The sequence below is a fragment of the Cervus canadensis genome, chromosome 21, assembly GCF_019320065.1.
Source record: "Cervus canadensis isolate Bull #8, Minnesota chromosome 21, ASM1932006v1, whole genome shotgun sequence".
Lineage (NCBI taxonomy): Eukaryota > Metazoa > Chordata > Mammalia > Artiodactyla > Cervidae > Cervus > Cervus canadensis.
In genome coordinates this window covers 16,484,059-16,509,715 of record NC_057406.1, presented here as the reverse complement: position 1 = coordinate 16,509,715, position 25,657 = coordinate 16,484,059, and the positions used below count along the sequence as shown (strand labels likewise).

At 43.7% G+C, this 25,657-nt stretch overlaps 1 protein-coding gene across 1 annotated transcript in view; it reads right to left on the bottom strand.

Moving 5' to 3' along the window:
• Positions 1 to 25,657, bottom strand: part of LOC122423126 — a 113,784-nt gene that overhangs the window by 65,561 nt on the left and 22,566 nt on the right. Inside the window, 14 exon segments of the mRNA XM_043439906.1 lie at positions 1,334 to 1,471; positions 2,034 to 2,066; positions 2,320 to 2,634; positions 2,722 to 2,763; positions 3,111 to 3,425; positions 4,634 to 4,948; positions 4,984 to 5,111; positions 8,404 to 8,728; positions 8,822 to 8,955; positions 8,957 to 9,122; positions 12,995 to 13,309; positions 21,251 to 21,541; positions 23,919 to 24,233; positions 24,309 to 24,401. Coding sequence (XP_043295841.1) covers positions 1,334 to 1,471; positions 2,034 to 2,066; positions 2,320 to 2,634; positions 2,722 to 2,763; positions 3,111 to 3,425; positions 4,634 to 4,948; positions 4,984 to 5,111; positions 8,404 to 8,728; positions 8,822 to 8,955; positions 8,957 to 9,122; positions 12,995 to 13,309; positions 21,251 to 21,541; positions 23,919 to 24,233; positions 24,309 to 24,401 — 2,925 coding nt within the window.

The following is a 25,657-nucleotide window of genomic DNA, read 5'->3' as shown; positions in this document are numbered from 1 at the left end:
TGCCCCAGCAGGTCAGAGATGTTGTCCCAGACACCCCGATCCAGCAGACCCACCCTTCATCTCCCCTGTGCTCACACGGGGGCTGCCTGAACCTTGGCATTGTCTCCCACTCCGTGTACCATTTCAGCACCTTCTCCCCTGTCTGACCTGAATCCACAGTTCAGCCCCAACTCTTTTTGGTCTCATAAGACAGGCCATGACTTTTTTTTTCTTTTTTAAATTTTATTTATTTATTTATTTTTCATTTATTTTAATTAGTTGGAGGCTAATTATTTTACAATATTGTAGTGGTTTTTGTCATATATTGACATGAATCAGCCATGGATTTACATGTATTCCCCATCCCGATCCCCCCTCCCACCTTCTGATCCTTCCTGAACCTTCTGGGTTTTCCCAGTGCACCAGGCCCGAGCACTTGTCTCATGCATCCAACCTGGGCTGGTGATCTGTTTCACCCTAGATAATATACATGTTTCAATGCTGATCTCTTGAAAGATCCCACCCTCGCCTTCTCCCACAGAGTTCAAAAGTCTGTTCTGTACATCTGTGTCTCTTTTTCTCTTTTGCATATAGGGTTATCATTACCATCTTTCTAAGTTCCATATATATGTGTTAGTATACTGTAATGGTCTTTATCTTTCTGGCTTACTTCTCTCTGTATAATGGACTCCAGTTTTATCCATCTCATTAGAACTGATTCAAATGAATTCTTTTTAATGGCTGAGTAATATTCCATGGTGTATATGTACCACAGCTTCCTTATCCATTCGTCTGCTGATGGCCATCTAGGTTGCTTCCATGTCCTGGCTATTATAAACAGTGCTGCAATGAACATTGGGGTGCATGTGTCTCTTTAAGTTCTGGTTTCCTTGGTGTGTATGCCCAGGAGTGGGATTGCTGGGTCATATGGCAGTTCTATTTCCAGTTTTTTAAGAAATCTCCACACTGTTCTCCATAACGGCTATACTAGTTTGCATTCCCACCAACAGTGTAAGAGGGTTCCCTTTTCTCCACACCCTCTTCAGCATTTACTGCTTGTAGACTTTTGGATAGCAGCCATCCTGACTGGCGTGTAATGGTACCTCATTGTGGTCTTGATTTGCATTTCTCTGCTAATGAGTGATGTTGAGCATGTTTTCATGTGTTTGTTAGAGGCCATGACTTATGAGAGTTCACACCCAGTCCTCTGTCTATTCAACCCTTAGAGCTCAGCACAGAGCACATGGAGTCTACAACTCAGAGCAGAGACCTGGCCCAGGCTCTCCTCCTCACCCCTGCCCCATCTCCTGCCTGCACACACGCTCCCTGGTCCCCAGTTCCCCCTGCAGCCCACCTCTGCGCTCTGCTCTCCATCTGAGCACCTGAGTCACCAGGACGACGAGGACCAGGAAGAAAAGGGCCCCCAGGATGAGGCAGAAGGCCCCAGGCAGGGAGAAGATGACTGGGAGAGGATTCGAGGCTGGTCTGGTCCCTAAGGAGAACAGGAAAGAGGGTTGGAGAAGGTCTTGGGCAAAGAAACCCTCTGTGCCAGAATTTCCAGGAGCTCTGGACAATGGCGTCCCCGCCTCAGATACAAGTGCACTGACAGTGACTGAGCTCCTACGGGTCTCGTCCTCAAACAAGCCAACCTCACTCCTGCCAGTGTGGCCCCAAGGCAGAGCCAGGGATTGTCAGGGAGCTGCCCTGCCTAAACTGTGTCTGAGGACCCGCCTCATCCCCTCTCCCTGGGCTTCAAAAGACAGAGCATCAAACAGTCCTGGGACCTGCGCCTCACTGATGAGGAGCAACACACAGGGGCAGGTGGGAGGGCCTTAGATTCTGCAACATGGGAACCAGAGCCACTTGGACCCCAGGCATGAGAACCTTCTGACTCCAGGAACCAGGGTAGGGGAGTTCCCCAACATAACACTCTGGCTTCTCCCCAAAAGCCAGGGGCTTCTCAGACTCTTTCCTCTCCTTAGCTGTCAGAGAGCCCACAGAACAGGTCTCCAGAATCCGAGTACTCTCCCCTGCCCATAGATGGATTACAGTACCTGCTGTATTCAGGGGTAATGATGTCCTTGCACCTAAAGAGAAAAAGAGCAGTTTGGGTAAAGGGAATTGGCCACATCACAGAGCAGCCCTTTTTCCTTCTTGAGCCTGAAATCACCCCTCAGTCTCCACAACACCAGGGTCCAGTCCTCCCAGCTCCCCCATCCTAGATCAGAGCCCCAGCACTGGGAAACTGTCTGAATACAAAATCCCCACCACACCCGGCCCATCCCACTGCCCCTGTGCTGCCCCAGCTCACCCAGGATGGACCCGGAGCCCCTCACTCACCAGAGCACCTCACACCAGCATCCTCCTCATGCTTGCAGTCACTCTGCCCCCAGGGATCCGCAGCACAGTCCCACAGGGAGGACTCCCGGCCCCCGCACCGCACCTCGTCCAGCCAGATGCTCCCGTTTCCAGGGCCAAATGCCGCGGCCCGCACGGCTTCCAGGGCCGGGCCACAGCCCAGCTGCTGACACACCACCTCGGCCTCTGCCAGGCTCCAGGAGTCATCGCACACGGTGCCCCAGGAGCCGCTGTGCCAGACCTCCACCCGCCCTGAGCACTCGCTGTCTCCTCCCCTGAGCCGGAGCTTCTCTCTGTCTGAAAAGGCAGCAGCCCCTCCTGTGACTCCCCTGGGGGGAGGAAGGAGCCCCTGGGAGCCCTGGGGAGGGGGCGGGGCTGACATACCTGTGCAGGGGGCAGCAGCTGGACAGCTCTTGGGTGTTTTTCCTGCAGAGGCAACAATGGAAAGCTCTGGTTCAGGGACAGCTGGGGGTGGTCTTGTCCCCAAACATGAGTATCTAAGGTTTTTTGTCAGTCAAATGACAAGAGACCACAGAAGCTACATCAGCTACTTGGCTGAGAGGTTCACTGCATCTTATCAGCAGCTGGAATTACTTTATCTAATTAGTTGCTTGCCATAACAAAAGCAAACAGACAGACACAGAGACAAATACAAATATACACCTACATTTTGTAGACTCAACCAAAACCCATCAATTAGATCTGAAAATATGAAATCATACTAACAGCATCCTACACGGTTGGGAGTGACACAGAAACGGACAGTAAGTCACCTGCACACAAGACATAGGCTTCCTCCTTGGGAGAGCATGAGTTGTAATTCCATGAGTCAGAAGGACACTGCCAGAGAGAGGTGTCAGCTCTCCGGCACTGGATTTCATCTACTCAGCGGGGTCTAGCGCCTTCCCTAACAGCAACAGAAGAGTTGAGACTTCCGCTGTCCCCACAGCCAAGCTGTCTGCAGATCATGGACACGGTGATGTCTTCCATGTGGCTGAGGCAGACACTGCCCCAGGTCCCGTTGTAGAAAACTTCCAGCCACCCAGCACACTGCTGGTCCTCGCTCACCATCTCGAGGGCCAGGAACTCTAAGATTGAAACGGAGGGGATGGAACACAGTGAGCACTGCACTCAGTGCTCTGGGTTTTCCTCTCCCCCAGAAATAGTGACCACACACCCCTGACCCAGCAGAGGAAATACCCACTGGGTGACAAGACTGACTTTTGCCTCCCTTTCACCTGACTTTGTCCATTAACGTCTGTACACCTATTTTTACCACAACAGTGTAGATATGAACAGAGAGCAAGGCCAACTTGGGCACCTGCAGTGATAGGAGCTGATCCCTGCTTCCTGACAAAATTTCTAAAAGAACAGAATGTGATGTGGACACTGAGGTGGTTGACAAACTAATGGACCCCCAGAGGTGTCCACAGCCTAATCCCAGAACCTGTGACATGTTACCTCAGATTTCAAAAGGGACTTTACAGATGTGATTAATAAGGACCTTGGGATGGAGAGATAAAGCTCAAATATTGAGGAGTAACTATGTGAGCCCCGTCTAACACATCTTTAAACCCACTACACTGAGAAATGCATCATCTTTTCCAGCTCCAGTCAGAGGGAAATGTGAGTGAGGGAGAATGGTTGGAAGAGGCACTGTTGTTGAAGAAGAGGGCTCTGAGCCAAGCAATGAGGCCACACAGAAACCACAAAAGGATGGGAAAGGAGGCCTCCCAGAGACTCCAGGAAGAACACAGCCCTGTGGACCCTGGGATGTTGGCCCATGGAGACTCTCTTCAGACTCCTAGCAAAGAGAACTGTAAAGGAAAAATCTGAGTTTTCACTATGTCAGGCTCCTGTGTTCATGGGATTCTCAGGCAAGAATATTGGAATGGGTTGTCATACCCTCCTCCAGGGGATCTTCCTAACCCAGGGACTGAACTCGCATCTTTTATATGTCCTGCATTGGCAGGCAGGTTATTTACCACTGGCGCAACTGGGGGAACCCAGGATTTCAAGATGTTACTACCACAGGTAACTGCAGAAAGAGCCGTGCTGTCAAGTGTTAACTGTCAGAAACGGCTCTGCCAGGAAATACTGGGGAGAAGAAAGGACCAGAATCTCAGCTGACGCAGGAGGAAGTGAAAACACCTCGTCTTCAGGTCTACTGGAAAGACAGGCTCCGTGGGAGGAAGCCTCCTACTCTGGTCCTTTCAGCATCTCTCCCTCAGGGCTCAGACCCCGTCCTCCAGGGCCCCACCCCTCCCCCAGCCTGTGGACAGTGTGCAGCACCCACCTGAGCAGATGACCCCCGCGTCCTGCTTGTGTCTGCAGTCGTGCTTCCCCCAGCCTCGGGAAGGGCACCTCCACACGTGAGACTCATTTCCTGTGCAGTTCAGGTCGTCCAGCCAGATGGGCCCTGATCCCTCCCCAAAGTGAGCAGACCCCATGGCATTGAGGGCGTCTCCACAGCCCAGCTGCCTGCACACCACGCGGGCGTCGTCCAGGTCCCAGCCGTCATCACAGATGGTGCCCCAGGAGCCCTGGTCAAGGATCTCCACTCTCCCTGCGCAGGGACCGCCCCCGTCCACCAGGCGGAGCTGTCTGCTGTCTGAGGAGAGAGAAATGGGACAATTGGGTGGTGACCCGGTGTAAAGGGTCTTCTGTTCTGTGGGACCCTCACCTGAGCAGTGAAGGCGCTCTCCTCTGAGGCTGCAGAGTCTGCTGGTTCTGACAGGGAGTCATTGCACTGGGGCAGCACCTGGGTCTGTTTCCTGCAGAAACAGCAATGATCAGGGTGTTGGTGATTGAAAAACAGGAAACTGAATTAAACTAAATAACGACAAGCAGTGGGGTCTGAGAAGAAAAATGTAACATAGCAGTTATTGCAGTTGTTTAGTTGCTCAGTTGGAGAAGGAAATTGCAACCCACTGCAGTGTTCTTGCCTGGAGAATCCCAGGAACAGGGGAGCCTGGTGGGCTGCCGTCTATGGGGTCGCGCAGAGTCAGACACGACTGAAGCGACTTAGCAGCAGCAGCAGCAGTTGCTCAGTAGTTTCCAACTCTTTTTGACCCTATGGACTGTAGTATAGCAGACTCCCCTGTCCATGGGATTTTCGAGGCAAGAATACAGGAATGGATTGACATTTCCTCTCCAGGGGATCTTCCCCAACCAGGAATCGAAATGTCATCTCCTGTATTTCCTGCATTGGCCAGCGGATTATTTACCACTGAGACTTTAGGGAAGACCAGGTTAACACAGTCGTAAAATTTTCCTAACTGTAGTGTTCTCCTTCACTATGGAGAGTTCTGCTTCTGACAGTGCCACAATTTTTGTCTCAAGCACTAAGAATGAGTTAAATAAGTTCTGTCCCTAAATCTATCCCTAAATAGAAGAAGCAAAATAAAACACTTTCTAAAATATTTCTACAATTTGTCATCTACAATGTCTGTACTTTAAAAGATATTTATTGAAAATAGATCTCATGAGAAACCAAGAGGAAATGTAGACATTAGAAACAATTCCCCAGGATACTCAGCTACTAGAGTTACTTGACAGAGAATTTAAACGGCCTTGATTAAGGTGCCCATGGAATTAACTGACAAAATGTGCACCCTGATGGAAAAAAAAAACAAATAACGATAACAACAACAACAACAAATAAAAATTCTAGAGCTGAAAAACTTACTAGTTGAAATTAAGAACTGAAGAATGATCATATCAGCACATGAGCTCAGCGTAAGGGAGAATCAATAAAGTGGAAGGTCATAGGACAAATACGCCTCTGTTTAGAAGTGCAGGCCACGTAGTAACTGTCCTGATTACACTGCTGTATCACAAATTATAAAAACAGTCTCTGAAGCTATATATATACATGTCTCCACAGTCTTCATTTTCTTAAGTCTTCCTGGATCAGTAATTTGAGAAAGACTCAACTTGGCAGTTGTGTCTTGGGATCTTTCATGTAGTTGCACTTAGATGTCATCTGGGGTTGAAGTCAGCTGAGGACTTGACTGAACTTTGGTTAATAAGGAAATATCTTGAATTATTTTAGGGATAAAAGGACAAGATGATTGCAACCCAATTCAGAAAGACTTTACATGTTTATGGAGAAATGGGGCAGGAGGGGGACAGAGAGAGAGAGAGAGAGGAAGATTAAAGCAAAATACTAATATTGGGAGATCCAGGTAAAAGTCATTTGGGAATTTTTATATTATTTTTGCAACTTTCAGGTCTCAAATTAGGTCAAAATAAAAAAAATATTAAAGGGTGAAAATAAGTCAGAAAGAATTAATTTTTAGGATACTTTCACTAAAAGAAATACAAATAATTTCAAAAAAGTGAAACATCTAGGAGAAAACCTAGTAAAAGATGGGCAAAACCTCTGATAGACCTAACTGAATGGAGGGATATGTCATGTCAATGAATTGGGAGACTCAAAACTGTCAAAGTCAATCATCCTCAAATTTCTGGTAGATTAAATATAATCTCAATCAAAATACATTTATGAAGTTTCTTTTGGTGAAAAATAACAAACTAATTCCAAAATATTTTTTAAACGCAAAAGGCCAAGGATGACCAACACAGTTGGCAAGAAAGGCAACATAGGTAGTTAATATAAAGTAACTCTTGCAAATTAAAATTACCCAAGCTTACTATAAAATTACAATAATTAAGAAAATACAGTATTGGTGCAAGGATAGACAAATGATACAATGGAATAGAACAGAGAGTCTAAAAAAGGCTTAGACACATATGCCCTTCTCCTTACGGCAAAGGTGGCACACAGTGGAGACAAAAATCTTTTCAGAAAAAGACTCTGAGTCAATTAGATGTCAATATGAAACTTGACCCTTATCTTATATAGATATCAATCTCAGAAGGAATATGCAATTACATGCAAGAGAAAAATAAACTTCCATAAGATACTATGGAAGAATGTTTTTATGGTCTTGGAGTAAGCAAAGTTCTTTTCAAAAGGATATAAGAAATACTAAATATACAGGGAAAAACTAGTAAGTTATATTTCCTTAAGATTAAGAACTTTGCTCATCTAAGAACATGGTACCATTAAGAAAATGAAAATAAAAGACCAAGGATTAAATAAATAGCATAGATTTTTACCCAAAGTCATTGTCATGGTAAGTTGTAGCATCATATTTGTAATAGTCAAGGACAGAAAACAATTCAAATCTCTACCATCAGTCAAATGATATATTTGACTGTATATTGTCATTCAAAGAACTACTCTACAGTAATAAAAATGAATAGTCAGCTGCTACAAGCAACATCATGAGTGAATCCCAAACATAATGTTGAGTCAAGAAACATACTGCATGATTTTATATAAAGTTCAAAAATCAATAAAATATCCTATGGTTGTTGTTATTGTTGTTGTTCAATTGCCGAGTCATGTCCAACCTTTGTGACCCCATGAACAGCAGCATGCCAGGCCTCCCTGTCCCTCACTATCTCCCGGAGTTTGCCCCAGTTCATGTTCATTGCATCAGTAATGCCATCCGGCCATCTCATCTTCTGACACCCTCTTCTCCTTCTGCCCCCAATCTTTCCCAGGATCAGAGACTTTCCCAACAAGTCATCTGTTCACATCAGATGACCAAAATACTGCAACTTCAGCTTCAGCCTCAGTCCTTCCAGTGAATATTCGATGGTACTAGAAGTTAAACTGTTTCTACTGGAGAGGACACAGGACATAGTTAGTAGGAGGCAACAGTGACTCTGTAGTGCTGGGAATATTCTCTTGGCTTATCTGGGTTGGGGAACATGACTGAGGTCTACACTTACTGCCGGTATTTTGTTTTCCATGACTATTTGTTTTCCATGACTATTTATTTCCATGACTATTTCCATGACTATAAGCTGTAATAATGCAGCTTAAAAATATATTATTCCCCTTCACACTTCTTGCCCTGACCTGAAAAATGAATGAACAATGAGAGGAAGCATATTTCACCATAAATATCCGATTTTTGAAGCCAGGTTTCCCTCACTCTCTGCTCTTGGGGACATTTCACTCCATGAGTACCAGTAGCTCTTCCCCCCCGCCCCTTACCTGAGCAGATCACATAGGCTGTGTTGCCATGGGAACAGTCAAGACCACCCAGGGCAGTCACAGGGCATGTCCCTAAGAAGGACTCAGCCCCTGAGCAGTGAAATCGGACTGTTGAGGTTTGATCACATCCTTCTCCAAAGTGTAGTGCTCTAGGGCTGGAGATGGCGACTCCAGAGCCAAGCTGAAGACAGACAACACTGGTGTTGGCCAGACTCCAGTGGGAGGCACAGAGCGCTCTCCATCGTCCAGAAATATTCATCTCCACCTGCGCCTCACACTGAGAGGAGCTGTTTGTCATGAGCCAGACTTCTGCATACACTGGTAGAAGACCACAGGATGTCAGCAAAATCACATGACTCTCTCACCTGAACCGGGTGTTCACAGAGATGAAAGTCCTGACCTGCATCTCACCTGAACAGACAACCTGAGCAGCTCCACTGTGCTGACACCTGCCCCCTGGACAGGGCACTCTGGGGCAGACCTGGAGCTCAGGCTCCTCCCCCTCACACCTGAACTCTTCAGCCCAGACCCGGCCATCTGAAGGGCACGTGTCCCAGGACAGACACAGCCTTGCCGCACCCCAGCTCTGCACAGATGACCTGGGCAGTGGGGAATGTGAAGTTTCCATAAGAGACTGGGGTCCAGTCTTCTCCAGAATGCACTTCTACTCGCCCTGAGCAGGGTCCTTCTCCTCCAGCCAGATGCACAAATCCTAAGGGAAACAATCAACAGCAGCAACAAACCCTGTGAGTGTTCACAGTCCTCGCTTGGCATTGGAAACAGCACATCATAGGCAAGGATGTGAAAGCCTTTCATTTCTAGGAGTGGGGCATGGAGAGAGAAGCTGAGAGTTAGTGTCAGAATTGTATTAATATTTTCATGACCAAGTTTATGAAAAGAAACCCAGAAAAATTTGCAGTCAGTAAGAATGTATATTTTGAGGTTGATTAGGATGAGAATTCCTCATCTAGGGGCCTGGAAATGACAAGGCCCAAGGAAACTGCACTGCAGTGGGTATCAGACTTGAGCACAGAGCTGAACTAACCCAGAGTGAAGTAGGTTTATGGGATTCAATGGTTTAGACGACTAAGAGCCAGACAAGATTAGAAGGCCATCTGAGATTTCTGGAGCTAGAAATCTGGCCAGTTTTCCCTCAGGAGCCAATAATCAAGTCACTGAAGACAGGGAACCTCATAGCGGGAGATCTATTAATTCAGGCTAGACTGTAGACAGACTTATGGCTCACAGGAGGAAAGCTAGACATCATACCAAGTCTACTAGCCTATTATGATTTCACATATATTGTTACTGGAAATAGCACAAGTATTTCTCATAATTCTTGATGGTGAAAAATTCCCAGAATTTCTTAAGTGACTTGATTGTGAAAAGAAGTTGTCCATAGATGAGTTTGAATATTAAGAAAGTTCAGAGAGTCACTGGAGAGGGAGGGGCTTGTCCTAGCCATCTTTCTTGAAAGCCTAGGATTTATCAAGGGAGAAAATGAGTTTTCAGAGGGAGTATGAAAATCAACTGAGTTTGATTACTTTCTACTAGACGTGGGAATCTTAGCAAATACTAAGAAATGATGATAATTTAATGTATTTTAATCCTATGTATATGCTAACTGCGTATTCCTTTCCTATTTGGATTCTTGAGAAATAACAGTAAAAAAAGGAGAGGGAGAGAAAGAGAGTAGAGAGCAAACAAGCCACTTATAATTTAGAGATTTCCAAATGCAAAAACCTCAATATGGATGAAAGATAGACAGACTTAGAGGAAAATATTTGTCCAAGTTTTTGACACATTTTATCCACTGTGCTCCTCCCATCTGGCCACCTAACCCTGCTACCCTTTCACATTTTATCCACTGCAGACAAGGGAACAATCTTAAAAGCTACAAATGGATGGAAAGGAGACTCTGAAAGGGAAGAATATCTGTAGGAGTGGAGTGCGGGTGGGATGTGTGGTAGATTAAACCGGGAACGGATGGAGTATAAAACTGAAAGAGATCGAACTGGTCTGGTGGGGAGTTCGGTTACAGGCTACACTTTCTAATTAAATAATTTTTACTCAACACCTTGTTAGTTTCTGTATTAATCCCACCAGATTATGAATTTAGAAAGAATATCACTTACATGTTATTTTAGATAGCCTGACACATGTTAGACACTCAAATATATTCAGAACAAAGTCTTATACACATAGGATAGTCTCCCGAGACAAATTATTATTTATTTTTTACTTTATATTTGCTTTTAAATTTTACGTGGAAAAATAAGTGTGTGAACATTACAAGAAAATTTATGAACTAGAAGGCTGATGTGAGGGGTAAGTTATTAAAAACAATAAAATCAACTATGTTCTTGTACAACAACAGAGAGAATGGGGCAGAATATAAATATCTAACAGACACAAAGACACACACACACAGAAATTTAGTATTTGAAGAAGGTAATGCTTTATATCATTAGAGAAGACAATCTGTTCAATAAATAGTGCTGAAACTCTTTCTCATCTCCGTTTTCCAAGTTTAGTCCATTTGCAAGAGAAACATCAACCTGAATCATAGGAGGGACCTCAGGGCTCAGGTTGTCAGGAAAGGATTCTCTCTGCACCTGTGCCTGAGCCTGGGAGAGCCCTGATTTTCTGCATCTCAGCTACTGCTGAGGGTCCTTTGTCCCAGAGGCAGTCTCACTGTTATAGCTTTGAGGCTGGATTTTATCCAGGGAACCACGAGGTCATAAGGGACTGGGTGGGTTTTCATCATTGTTCATGTACATCCATCCTTATTTCTCTCCTTCTGATCAAGGTGACCTCCTCTCTTCTCCCTGTAGCTGGGATGCATCTGCCTCCAGACCAACTCTCAACCCTCTGACTTTCAGCCTCAGCTGACCCTGGACCCTCTGGCTCTTCACCCATCACTCTGGACTCCTACTGGTTTGACTGGAACATAGCACTGTGTGGCCTGAGGTGTAGGAAGTATCTCTGTTGGATGAGGTATGTGGCCTTTCAGAGAGCCACAAAGATCAAGTATCTTCCTAGAAGACCAGACCTGCCCTCAACCTTTAGGCTGCCCATTCCCCTCTGAAAGCGAGAGGGGATCAATGTGAACTTTACATCAAGGTGCAGCAAAGGCCAAGGAGAGTGGGTCCTTAGAGTCCCAGAAAATTCCCCAACCTCTGACTGGGAAATGAAATGGAGAGAGAGGAGAGGCTACAAAGGAGTCATATCTGAATCCTCTGCAGAGGTCTGATATTTAAGTAGGAGGATGTTATTTTGAAGGCAATATTGAGAATCTATTTTCATGTGGTTTATTACAAATACAAGCATCTTTTTAGAGTCTGTTATATTCAGAAATTTTGGCCGATGTTGGGAATGTAAATCACAATAAAACAATGCTCTTATCTTTTTAGAAGTGCAGGAGAAAAACAAGTGGACAGTTTTAAGTCCTCCAAAATGTTTATGAGAGACTTTGATAATCAAAGAAAGGGAAACTGCCATTTCAAAGGGCCATTTATTTATATGAATCAATTTATATGAAGCAACAAAGGCAAAATGAAACTGTGGTCAGATATATCCTTGTCTGGCCCCTTGCTGTACTGATATCCTGTGTCCTTAGGCACACAAAGCATCCTCCACACCACACCTGGACCCTCAGGGCTGCTCAGAGAACCCCACAGGTGGCTTTTTCAGCTCCCATTGCCCTGCCATCCCTCTAGCTATGATAACTCTCTTTCAGCTTCTTCAAAAATTATATTTGCCTCCTTACTTTTATTCCTATCAAATAAACCCCCAAGTGTAATTCCCTTATATCACTGAAATCATCAAGTATAAACTATATAATCTCTTACTATAAAACACAGAATCAATATTTCTTTGCCTCCACCATTGCTGTGTCAGTGCACAACACATAGCTGTGTTCTTTCAAAATTTTGGCTTATGCAGATGTTTTAAAAGAAAACATAGACAAAGAATCTTTTCTAATAACAACAGAAGGAGAAGCTATGACTCACAGCATTTCATCCACAGTTCTCTGGTTCTACTAGCCAAATGGCTATGAATATTTACATTTAAATTTGCAAATGAGACTTGAAATTTGGCATAAATCCATAAATTGCTTTCTGATTTGTTTAATGGTATCCCCTGTGCCTCCACTCCTACTGACCTAGTGCAAAATAGCGTGTCATAGGCTAACTACCGAAACAACGACACCAAGAGAGGTGCGCTCTCATTCTTGTCGCTCCCTCCTATGGGTTCACTGTGCAAAGGGGTGTGTGGGTGGTGATTTGCGAGTATTTCACTCTTCCAAAAATTATATAAAAAATTATGAAGATTAATTTTAATTGGGAATAATAGATTAAACTCTGTCAGGTAAGATCACTGGAGAAGAAATATCAGAGATTGACAAGAAGGAAGTAGGAAAGTAGTTGAAGCCCATCACTCAGAGGTAACTGTGCCCTCAGGGAGGATGGGTAGATGTCTTAGACCTCTCTAACTCGGTCATCTTCTATCGCCAGGTGATCAGACACCAACTTCCTTGGAACTTTCTACTCTTTCAGTCCATGGACAATGCACTGACCATACCTGAGCAGAGGACCCCAGCATCCTCTGCATGCCCACAGTCGTGCCTCCCCCAGCTCCGGGAAGGGTACCTCCACAGGTGGGACTCCTTTCCTCTGCAGTTCAGTTCATCCAGCCAGATGGGCCCTGATCCCTGACCTAATTGAGCAAATTGCAAGGCATCGAGGGCTCCTCCACCTTCCAGCTGCCTGCACACCACGCGGGCATCATCCAGGTCCCAGCCGTCATCACAGATGGTGCCCCAGGAGCCCTGCTCAAGGATCTCCACTCTCCCCGCGCAGGGACCGCCCCCGTCCAGCAGGCGGAGCTGTTTGCTGCCTGAGGAGAGAGAAATGTGACAATGGGGTGTTGACGCAGGCGTGGGGAGTGGGATGGGACGGTGGGGATGAGAAGAGTCTTCGGGTCCTGAGTCTCCTCTGAGGCTGCAGAGCCTGCTGGTTGAGACACGGAGTTTTTGCATTTGGGCAAGCTCCTGGGTCTGGTTTCTGATAGCAGCAATGAGAATAATAAGGTTGAAAATGGGCCAAAATAGGAAATATCACTCTACTGAGTCGTGTGAGACAGATGTTGTTACCCAAGTCTATCGGTATTAACCTTCTGATTTGTAGAGTTCTGCATTGTTGTTGTTGAGTTACCAAGTCATGTCTGATTCTCCTGTGACCACATGGAGAGTAGTTTGCCAGGCTTCTCTGTCCGTGGAATTTCCCAGGCAAGAATACAGGAGTAGGTTGCCATTTCCTTCTCCAGGGGATCTTCCCAACCCATTGATGAACTGGGTTTCTCCTGCACTGGCAGGTACGTTCTTTAACACTGAGCCAACAGGGAAGCCAGACAAAGGTCTGTCTAGTCAAAGCTATGGTTTTTCCAGTAGTCATGTATGGATGTGAGAGTTGGACTATAAAGAAAGCTGAGCACCGAAGAACTGATGCTTTTGAACTGTGGTGTTGAAGAAGACTCTTGAGAGTCCCTTGAATTGCAAGGAGATCCAACCAGTCACTCCTAAAGGAAATCAGTCTTGAATATTCATTGGAAGGACTGATGCTGAAGCTGAAACTCCAACACTTTGACCGCGTGATGGGAAGAACTGACTCACTGGAAAAGACCCTGATGCTGGGAAAGACTGAAGGCAGGAGGAGAAGGGGATGACAGGATTAGATGGTTGGATGGTATCACTGACGCAATGGACATTAAGTTTGAGCAAGTTCTGGGAGTTGGTGATGGACAGGGAAACCTGGCATTCTGCAGTCCATGGGGTCACAAAGAGTCAGACACAACTGAGTGACCGAACTGACTGATAAATAAGAAAATTTTAAACATTCTAGAGAAAAATAAAAATTGTAATGAAAGCTATCATAGAGTCTTCTAAAATAACTTTAAATATTTACTTGTTTATAACTACCTGCATCTAATAACAAATATAGAAACAGATATACAGACATCGCCAAATATGTACACACACATACACACTCACACCCACACCCCTACCTGAATTAAAGTTTCACTGGAGGAAGGACTTTGCATATTTTATTTGCCCTGTATTTCTGCTATTAGGACAGTACCTACATATTGTATGCACTCATTCAACAAGGGAGAAGGCACTGGCAACCCACTCCAGTACTCTTGCCTGGAAAATCCCATGGACAGAGGCACCTGGTGGGCTGCAGTCCATGGGGTCTCTAGGAGTCAGAGATGACTGAGCGACTTCACTTTCACTTTTCACTTTATGCACTGGAGAAGGAAATGGCAACCCACTCCAGTGTTCTTGCCTGGAGAATCCCAGGGACAGGGGAGCCTGGTGGGCTGCCATCTATGGGGTCACACAGAGTCAGACAACGACTGAAGTGACTTCGCAGCAGCAGCATTCAACAAGATTCAACAAGTATGTATATGGTACATATACACGGTATTCTAAATACTGTGATAGTTGCTTAATAAATATTTATTGAATCAGTGTGTAGATGAATAAAATTCAGTGAAACAGAAGTCCTTTAGCTTCATGTTAATCAGTGAAATATTAATAGTAAAGCAAATATAAATTAAAGGTAATGGTTTATGATAATAAATAGTGCATATTAAAAATAAGTTTAATTTACCACACAGCATTGCTATTAGGTAGGCATTGTTGGGTTTCCCCAGTGGCTCAGTGGTAAGGAATCTGCTAGAAATGCAGGAGATGCAGGTTTGATGCCTGGGTCAGGAAGATCCCCTGCAGAAGGAAATGGCAACCCACTCCAGTATTCTTGCCTGGGAAATCCCATGGATAGAAGAGCCTGGCAGGCTACAGTCCATGGGGTGGAAAAGAGTTGAACACAACTTAATGACTAAACAAAAACAACAAAATTAATTTGTCCATAAGCACAGAATTAATTTATATTCAAAATTTCACCTACATAATGTTAAAGGAAAATTATTAAATAGATTCTAAAGCTACTCTTATCTATTATTCACTATGACACATAGGCAATTGTACAAGACCAATAAAATACTTAGGGATAAATTTAACAAAGGAGGTGAAAATCTTGAACAGTGAAAGCTATAGGACACTGATGAAAGATATTAAAGAAGACACAAATAAATGAAGAGATAATCTGTGGTCATGGGTTGGAAGACCTTATATTGTTAAAATGCTCATGCTACACAATGAAATTGACAGAGTCACTGTAATCCTTAACAAAATTCAGGTAGAAATTTTCACACATATGGAATAAACAATCCTAAAGTTTCTATGGAACCACAAAAGACCCTGAATATCAAAATCAATCTTGAGAAAGAAGAACAATACTGGAGGTGTCATGCATCCTGATTTCAAACTAAATTACAAAGTTATAGTAATCAAAACAGTATGGTATTGGTATAAAAAGGGACACAGACATCAACAGAACAGAATAGACAGCCCAGAAATAAACCCAAATATATACAATCAATTAGCTTTTGACAAAGGATCCAAGAATATACAATGGGGAAATGACAGTCTCTTCAATAAATGGTGTTAGGAAAGTTGGACAGCCACATTGAAAAGACACAAAGTCACCACTATCATACACCATTCACAAAAGTCAACTCAAAATGGATTAAAGACTTAATCAGAAGTCCTGAAGCCATAAAAATCCTAGAAGAAAAAGTAAGGGAAAAAATGTCCTTGACTTCAGTCTTTGTGATGATGTTTTGGATTTGATGCCGAAAACAAAGGCAACAAGAGCAAATATAACCAAGTGAAACTACATAAAACTTAAAAACTTCTGCACCACAAAGGAAATGATACACAGAATGAAAAGACAATCTGTGGAATTAGAGAAAATATTAGCAAATTAAATGTACTTGATAAGAGTTAATATCCAAACTATTAATATTTAAAGAACTCATACAACTCAATAACAGAGAAAAAAAGTCTGATTTCAAAATGGGCTGAGGACTTGAATAGACATTTTTTTTCCACAGTAAACATACATCTGGTCAACAGGTACATGAAAAGGTGCACAATATTACTAGTCACCAGGTCAATGCAAATCAAAATCTCAATAAGATATCACCTCACAGAATTGCTTTTATCAAAAAAAAAAAGAAAGAACAAGAGCTGTAATAATGTGGAGAGAAGAAAAAGTTTATACACAGTTGCAGGGAGTGTAAATTGATGTATCCCCTATGGAAAACAGTTTTGAGGTTCCTGAAAAATTAAAAACAGAACTGCAGTGTGATTTAGCAATTTTCCTTTTGGGTATTTATCTGAAAAAAATGAAAACACTAACTTGAAAATATATGTGCAACCCAATGTTCACTGTATAATTATTTACAATAGCCAGACAATGTAAACCTTCAGTGATGGATAAATGGATAAAGCATATATATATATATATATATATCATTTTCTTTATATATACACACACACATGCACACACACACAGCCACAAAAAAAAGAAGAAATTCTCATCATTTGCAACAACATGAATGTACTTTGAAGGCATTCTGCTAAGTGAGCTAAACCAGACAGATAAAGAAAAATATCATATAGTCTCATTTATATGTGGAACCTTAAAATAGCTTTTTTTAGAAAGGGTTCAGAGATGCAGAGAACAGTTTGGTGGTTGTCAGAGGTGGGTCAGTGTGGGCAAAATGGATGAAGGTAGTCAAAAGGCACAAACTTCCGGCACTAAAATGAATGTCATGAGGATGTAATGTACAGTATAGGGAGTACAGTTAATGTGTGCGTGTGTGTGCTCAGTCTTGCCCATCTGTGACCCTATGGACTGTAGCCTGAGAAGCTTCTCTATCCATGGGATTTCCCAGGCAAGAATACTGGAGTGAGTTGCTATTTCCTTCTCCAGGAGATCTTCACAACCCAGGGAGGGAACCCACATCTCTTGTGTCTCCTGCTTTGGCAAGGGGATTCTTTACCAGTAGTGTCACCTGGGTCAATACTGTATCTTATATGAGAAAGTTGGCAACAAAGAACACCTTACAAGTTCTCATCACAAGAAAAAAGTAAGGGCTTCCCTAGTGGTCCAGTGGTTAAGAATCCACCTTGCAATGCAGAGGACACTGGTTCTATCTCTGGCCCAGGAAGATTCCACATGCCACAGGGCAACTAAGACTGTGGGCCACAGTTACTAAGCCTGTGCTCTGGAGCCCTCGGACCAGAACTACTGAGCCTGTGTGCAGCCACTCCTGAAGCCCTCGCGCCCTGGAGCCAGTGCTCCACCACAAGAGAAGCCTGCAGAGCACAACGAGGGACCAGACCCTGCTCAACGCAACTAGAGAAAGACTGTGCACAGCATGGAAGATGCAGCACAGCCAAAAATAAACATAGGATAGTCATCATTTTCCAGTATGTACAAATACATAAGCATTATGTTGCACAACTGAAACCAATACTAATACTGTTATGTGATTATATATTAACTACAAAATTTTTAAAAATAGTGTTAGAACATGTGGGTTAAATCAACTCCATCTTAACTTCTGAGTTAAATTCACCCATTCCAGTCCATTTTAGTTCACTGATTCCTAAAATGTCAATGTTCACTCTTGCCATCTCCTGTTTGACCACTTCCAATTTGCCTTGATTTATGGACCTAATATTCCAGGTTTTTATGCAATATTGCTCTTTACAGCATCAGACTTTACTTCCATTACCCATCACATCCACAACTGGGTGTTGTTTTTGCTTTGGCTCTGTCTGTTCATTCTTTTTGGAGTTAGTTCTCCACTCTTCTCCAGTAGCATATTGGGCACCTACCAACCTGGGGAGTTCATCTTTTAGTATCATACTTTTTTGCCTTTTCATACTGTTCATGGGGTTCTCAAGGCAAGAATACTGAAGTGGTTTGCCATTCCCTTCTCCAGTGGACCACGTTGTGTCAGAACTCTCCACCATAACCCGTCTGGCTTGGGTGGCCCTACATGGCATGGCTCATAGTTTCATTGAGCTAGACAAGGCTGTGGTCCATGTGATCAATTTGGTTAGTTTTCTGTGGTTGTGTTTTTTGTTCTGTCTGCCCTCTGATGGATAGGGATAAGAGGCTTATGGAAGCTTCCTGATGGGAGAGATTGATTGAGGGGAACTGGGTCTTATTCTGATGGGTGGGGCCATGTTCAGTAAATCTTTAATCCAATTTGCTGTTGATGGGTGAGGCTGCATTCCCTCCCTGTTGCTTGGCCTGAGGCCAAACTATGGTGGAGGTGATGAAGATAGTGGTGACCTCCTTCAGAAGGTCCCATGCACCCACTGCTGCACTCAGTGCCTCCGACTGAAACCAGGCCACCGCTTGCCCATGCCTCCACCAGAGACTCCTGGACACTCATGGGCATGTCTGGGTCAGTTTCTTGTAGGGTCACTGCTCCTTTCTCCTGGGTCCTGGTGCACACAAGGTTTTGTTTGTGCCCTCCAAGAGTCTGTTTCCCCACTTCTGTGCAATTTCTGGTGGTTCTATAATGGGGTTAATGGCAACCTCCTCCAAGAGGACTTATGCCATACCCAGGTCAGCTGCACCCAGAGGCCCTGCAGCAGGCCACTGGTGACCCGCACCTCCACAGGAGACACTCTGACAGAGTTCTGGCTCAGTCTCTGTAGGGAAAACCACTAGACAATTCAGGTATGACCTAAATCAAATCCCTTATGATTATACAATGGAAGTGACAAATAGATTCAAGGGATTACATCTGATAGACAGAGTGCTTGAAGAACTATGGATGGAGGTTCATTATACTGTACAGGAGGCAGTGATCAAGACCATCCCCAAGAAAAAGAAATGCAAAAAGGCAAAATGGTTGTCTGAGGAGGTCTTATAAATAGCTGAGAAAAGAAGAAAAGTTAAAGTCAAAGGGAAAAGGAAAGATATACCCATTTGAATGCAGAGTTCCAAAGAATAGCAAGGAGAGATAAGAAAGCCTTCCTCAGTGATCCGTGCAAAGAAATAGAGGAAAACAACAGAATGGGAATGACTAGAGATCTCGTCAAGAAAATTAGAGACACTAAAGAAACATTTCATGAAAGGATGAGCATAATCAAGGACAGAAGTGGTATGGAACTAACCGAAGCAGAAGATATTAAGAAGAGGTGGGAAGAATACACAGAAGAAATATACAACAGAGATCTTCATGAGCCAGATAGTCACAGTGGTGTGATCACCAACCTAAAGCCAGACATCCTGGAATGTGAGGTCAAGTGGGCCTTAGGAAGCATCACTACAAGCAAAGCTAGTGGAGGTGATGGAATTTCAGTTGAGCTATTTCAAATCCTGAAAGATGATGCTGCACTCAATATGTCAGCAAATATGGAAAACTCAGCAGTGGTCACAGGACTGGAAAAGGTCAATTTTCATTCCAATCCCAAAGAAAGGCAATGCCAAAGAATGCTCAAACTACCACACAATTACTCTCATCTCACAAGCTAGCAAACTAATGCTCAAAATTCTTCAAGCCAGGCGTCAACAGTACGTGAACTCTGAACTTTCAAAAGTTCAAGCTGGATTGAGAAAAGGCAGAGGAACCAGAGGTCAAATTGCCAACATCTGCTGGACCATCAAAAAAGCAAGAGAGTTCCAGAAAAACATCTACTTCTGCTTTATTGACTCCACCAAAGCCTTTGACTGTGTGTATGACACCAAACTGAGGAAAATTCTTAAAGAGATGGGAATACCAGAACACCTGATCTGCCTCTTGAGAAATCTGTATGCAGGTCAGGAAGCAACAGTTAGAACTGGATATAGATCAACAGACTGGTTCCAAATAGGGAAAGGAGTACATCAAGGCTGTATATTGTCACCCTGCCTATTTAACTTATATGCAGATTTCATCATGAGAAATGCTGGGCTGGATGAAGCACAAGCTGGAATCAAGATCTCCAGGAGAAATATCAATACCAGCAGATATGCAGATGACACCAACCTTATAGCAGAAAGTGAAGAACTGAAGAGCCTCTTGATGAAAGTGAAAGAGGAAAGAGAAAATTTGGCTTAAAGCTTGACATTCAGGAAACTAAGCTCATGGCATGCGGTCCCATCACTTCATGACAAATAGATGGGGAAACGATGGAAACAGTGACAGACTTTATTTTTCAGGGCTCCAAAATCACTGCAGATGGTGACCTCAGCCATGAAATTAAAAGATGCTTGCTCCTTGGAAGCAAAGCTATGACCAACATAGACAGCATATTAAAAAGCAGAGACATTACTTTGCCAACAAAGGTCCATCTACCCAAGGCTATGGTTTTTCCAGTAGTCATGTATAGGTGTGAGAGTTGGACTGTAAAGAAAGCTGAGCACTGAAGAATTGATGCTTTTGAACTGTGGTGTTGGAGAAGACTCTTGAAGAGTCCCTTGGACTGCAAGCAGATCCAACTAGTCCATCCTAAAGGAAATGAGTCCTGAATATTCATTGTAAGGACTGATGCTGACACTGAAACTCCAATACTTTGGCCAGCTGATGTGAAGAACTGACTCATTGGAAAAGACCCTGATGCTGGGAAAGATTGAAGGCAAGAGGAGAAGGGGACAACAGAGGATGAGATGGTTGGATGGCATCACCAATGTTTTGGACATGAGTTTGAGTAGGCCCCGGGAGTTGGTGATGGACAGGGAGGCCTGGTGTGCTGCAGTCCATGGGGTCACAAAGAGTCGGACAAAACTGAACAACTGAACTGAACTGGTCTTAACTTCATTTTGTGGACCTATGTTAAATTCATGACTTAAATATGAAAATATAAAATCTCACTATATACATTTTATGGGTTTAAAACAGACACAGAAACAGACAGTAATTCACCTGCACATGAGATGTAGGCTTCCTCCTTTGGAGAGCATGAACTGTAAATCCAAGGGTCAGAAGGACACTGCCAGAGGATTCCATCTACCCACCTGGATCTAGAACCTTCTCTAAGAAAAACAGAAGAGTTGAAATTTCCACTGTCCCCACAGCCAAGCTGTCTGCAGATCATGGACACAGTGACATTGTCCATGTGGCTTCGGCAGACACTGCCCCAGGTTCCATTGTAGAAAACTTCCAGCCACCCAGCACACTGGTGGTCCTCACTCACCATTCTGAGGGCCAGGAACTCTAAGATCAAAAGGGATGAATCAAGACTGGTGAGAACTTCACTCAGTACCCTGGGTTTTCCTCTCTCCCAGAAATAGTGGCCATTCATCCCTGAACCAGCTGAGGAGATACCCATTAGGTGATAATACTGAAAGCTGTCTCCCTTTTACCTGAATTTCCATTTGTGCCTGTCTTTTTAAACCTTTCTACCACCATGATGTAGTGAATGTGAACAGAGAGGAAGAGCAACCTGGGCACCTGTGCAGGGTAGTGGGAGGCACTGAATTCTGCTTCCTGACCAAACCTTTAAGAGTGTGAAAGGGATATGATATGCTATTGGGGAGGTGGCAGAATAATAAACCTGCAGACATCTCATGCAAATCCCTGAAACCATGAATATGTTCCTTACCTGGCAAAAGGAATTTCACAGATGTGATTAAGGTAAGAATCGTGAGATGGTGATATTAAGATGGACTATTGTGGATTAACTAGGTGAACCCAGTCTAATCACATTCTTACTGGGTTGGCCAGAAAGTTCTTTTGGTTTTTAAGTCAAAATAAAAGATATTTTTCATGTTCACCAAGAACTTGATTGAACAGCATATTCATCATTTTGTTACACTACCTTCTGCCATTTTCAGCCAACTTCATATTTCCCTCTTCCCAAAACTTTTATCTTTTTAAGCAAAGAACTATTCCAAGTGTGTTTTATAGTCTTCCAGGAAATTTAAACTTTTTTCCACTAAGAGAATTTTGTGAAGCTCTAAATAAATGGAAAGCTGAAACTTCAATGTCTGGTAAATACAGCTGATTAATCAGAACTAGCCAAACTGTGGCAGTTTTTGCCTGACCTACAAAGACGTATGTGGTCTTGCATTATCCTGATGGAAGATTATGCATTTTCTCTGGATCAATTCTGAATGGTTTTCATTAAGTGCTGCTTTCATTTGGTCTAATGGGGAACAGTACTTGTTGGAATTATCATTCAGTTTTCTGGAAGGTACTCTCTTAATAGAGGACTCCTTTCCAATACCACCACATACACAACATCACCTTCTTTGGAGGAAGACTGCCTTTGATGTGGTTGGGGGTAGTTCATTTCACTTGCCCCACAATCTCTTCCATTCCACATTATTGTGCACTATCCACTTTTCATCACCCATCACAATCTGTTTTAAAAGCAAAATGTTTTCATTATGTTTAAGTAGAAAATCCCATGTAGAAATACTATCATGATGGTTTTTTCACTTATGTGAAATTCAAACATCAAAGAAAATAATATAACCAAGCTGGTACAAATGACTATCGATGCTTGATTTGGATATTTTGAATATGTTGGCTATCTCCTGCATTGTTTAACATTGATTGTCTTCAAGTAATATTTCAATTTGATTGCTATCAACTTCTACTGGTCTACCCTACTGTGCAGTACTGTCCAGTGAGAAATCTCCAACACAAAACTTCATAAACCACTTTTGATGAGTTTGATCAGTCACCACACTTCCATACACTCCACAAATTTTTTTTGCATTTCAGTTGCATTTCTATCATTTCTTGAAATGATAGAGCATGATATGCCAAAAATGTTGCTTTTTTCTTCCATTTTCAGTATTAAAATGGCTACACAAAAATTCACCAATTTTGATTTTTTTAAAGAAAAGATGCATGCTGCTATGATAGCTGCCACAAAATAGTCTAAAAAAAATTGTTTCAAATGAAGTGAAAGACAACTAACTGTTACTAGACCATCTTACAGGAAAAAAAGAAGGAACCTTTTGGCCAAACCTATAGAAGCACTCTTTCTTGGCTCTGGCTCCAGGGAGCTGTGACTCTGGATAATGGTTAGAGAGGCGCAGCATTGCTGGTCTGATGATGGATGAAGGGGGTCTGTGAGCCAAGGAATGCAGATGGTTTGAAAAGAAACCTGATATAAAAAATGGGATTCTTCGCCAGAGCCTCAGATGTGATGTGGCCCTGCTGAAACATTGATTCAAGCTCAGGGAGATCCTGTTGAACCTTGAACCTACAGAACTTTAAGGCAATAAATATATGTTGTTTTAAGCCACTACGTGGTAATTTGTCACAGAAGCAAACAGAAACTAGTACCATGGACTTAAGATTTTTGTCCCATATGTAAGGGAAGGTGAATCCGACTTTCAACTGGAAATTCTAAGAAATGGCTCTGCCAGGAAACTGCTGAGAAGAAAGGACTAGAACGTCAGCTGCTGCAGGAGGAAGTAAAAACGCCTAGTCTTCACGTCTGCTGGAAAGACAGGCTCCATGTGAGGAAGCCTCTTTCTCTGATCCTTTCAGTGTATCTCCCTCAGGACTCAGACTCCCGTCTCCACGGTTCAAGGTTCTCCCCTCCCCCAGCCTGTGGACAGTGTGCAGCACAGACCTGAGCAGATGACCCCCGCGTCCTCCTTGTGTCTGCAGGCGTGCAGCCCCCAGCCCCGGGAAGGGCACCTCCACACGTGAGACTCATTTCCTGTGCAGTTCAGGTCGTCCAGCCAGATGGGCCCTGATCCCGGCCCGAAGTGAGCAGACCTCGTGGCATTGAGCGCTTCTCCACAGCCCAGCTGCCTGCACACCACGCGGGCATCGTCCAGGTCCCAGCCGTCATCACAGATGGTGCCCCAGGAGCCCTGGTCAAGGATCTCCACTCTCCCGGCACAGGGACCGCCCCCGTCCACCAGGCGGAGCTGTCTGCTGTCTGAGGAGAGAGAAATGGGACAATGGGGCATTGACAAGGGGGATGAGAAAGGACTTCTGTCCTGTGGGACCTCACCTGAGCAGTAGGGGGCGCTCTCCTCTGAGGCCGCAGAGCCTGCTGGTTCAGACACAGAGTCATTGCACTGGGGCAGCACCTGGGTCTGTTTTCCTGTAGAAACAGCAACGATTAGAGGGTTGGTGGGCTGAAGAACGGGAAATTGAATTAAGCTAAATAATGACCTAGTGATGAAGTCTGAGATAAACAATGTTAATGTAACGGTTCAGTTCAGTTCAGCTCAGTCATGTCCGACTCTTTGTGACCCCATGGACTGAATGCAAGCCAGGCCTCCCTGTCCATCACCACCTCCCAGAGTTTATTCAGACTCATGTCCATCGAGTCAGTGATGCCGTCCAACCATCTCATCCTCTGTCGTCCCCTTTTTCTCCTGTCTTCAGTCTTTCCCAGCGGTCTTTCCCAGGGTCTTTTCCAATGAGTCAGCTCTTCGCATCAGCTGGCCAAAGTATTGGAGTTTCAGCTTCAGCATCAAATCTTCCAATGAATATTCAGGACTAATTTCCTTTAGGATGGACTGGTTGGATCTCCTTACAATCCAAGAGACTCTCAAGAGTCTTCTCCAACACCGCATTTCAAAAGCATGAATTCTTCAGTGCCAAGCTTTCTTTACAGTCCAACTTTCACACCTATACATGACTACTGGAAAAACCATAGCCTTGAGTAGATGGACCTCTGTTGGCAAAGTAATGTCTCTGTTTTTCAATATGCTGTCTAGATTGGTCAAAGTTTTTCTTCCAAGGAGCAAGCATCTTTTAATTTCATGGCTGAGGTCACCATCTGCAGTGATTTTGGAACACCCCACTCCCAAAAAGAAAATTAAGTCTGTCACTGTTTCCACTGTTTCCCCATCTATTTGCCATGAATTTATGGGACCAGATGCCATGATCTTAGTTTTCTGAATGTTGAGTTTTAAGCCAACTTTTTCACTCTCTTCTTTCACTTTCATCAAAAGCCTCTTTAATTCTTCTTCGCTTTCTGCCATAAGGGTACTGTCATCTGCATATATGAGGTTATTGATATTTCTTCTGGAAATCTTGATTTCACCTTGTGCTTCATCCAGCCTGGCATTTCACATGATGTACTCTGCATAAAAGTTAAATAAGCAGAGTTACAGTGTACAGCCTTGATGTACTCCTTTCCCTATTTGGAACCAGTCTGTTGTTCCATGTCCAGTTCTAACTGTTACTTCCTGACCTGCATACAGATTTCTCAAGAGGCAGGTCAGGTGTTCTGGTATTTCCATCTCTTTAAGAATTTTCCACAGCTTGTTGTGATTCACACAGTCAAAGGCTTTGGTGAAGTCAATAAAGCAGAAGTAGATGTTTTTCTGGAAGCTCTTTTGCTTTTTT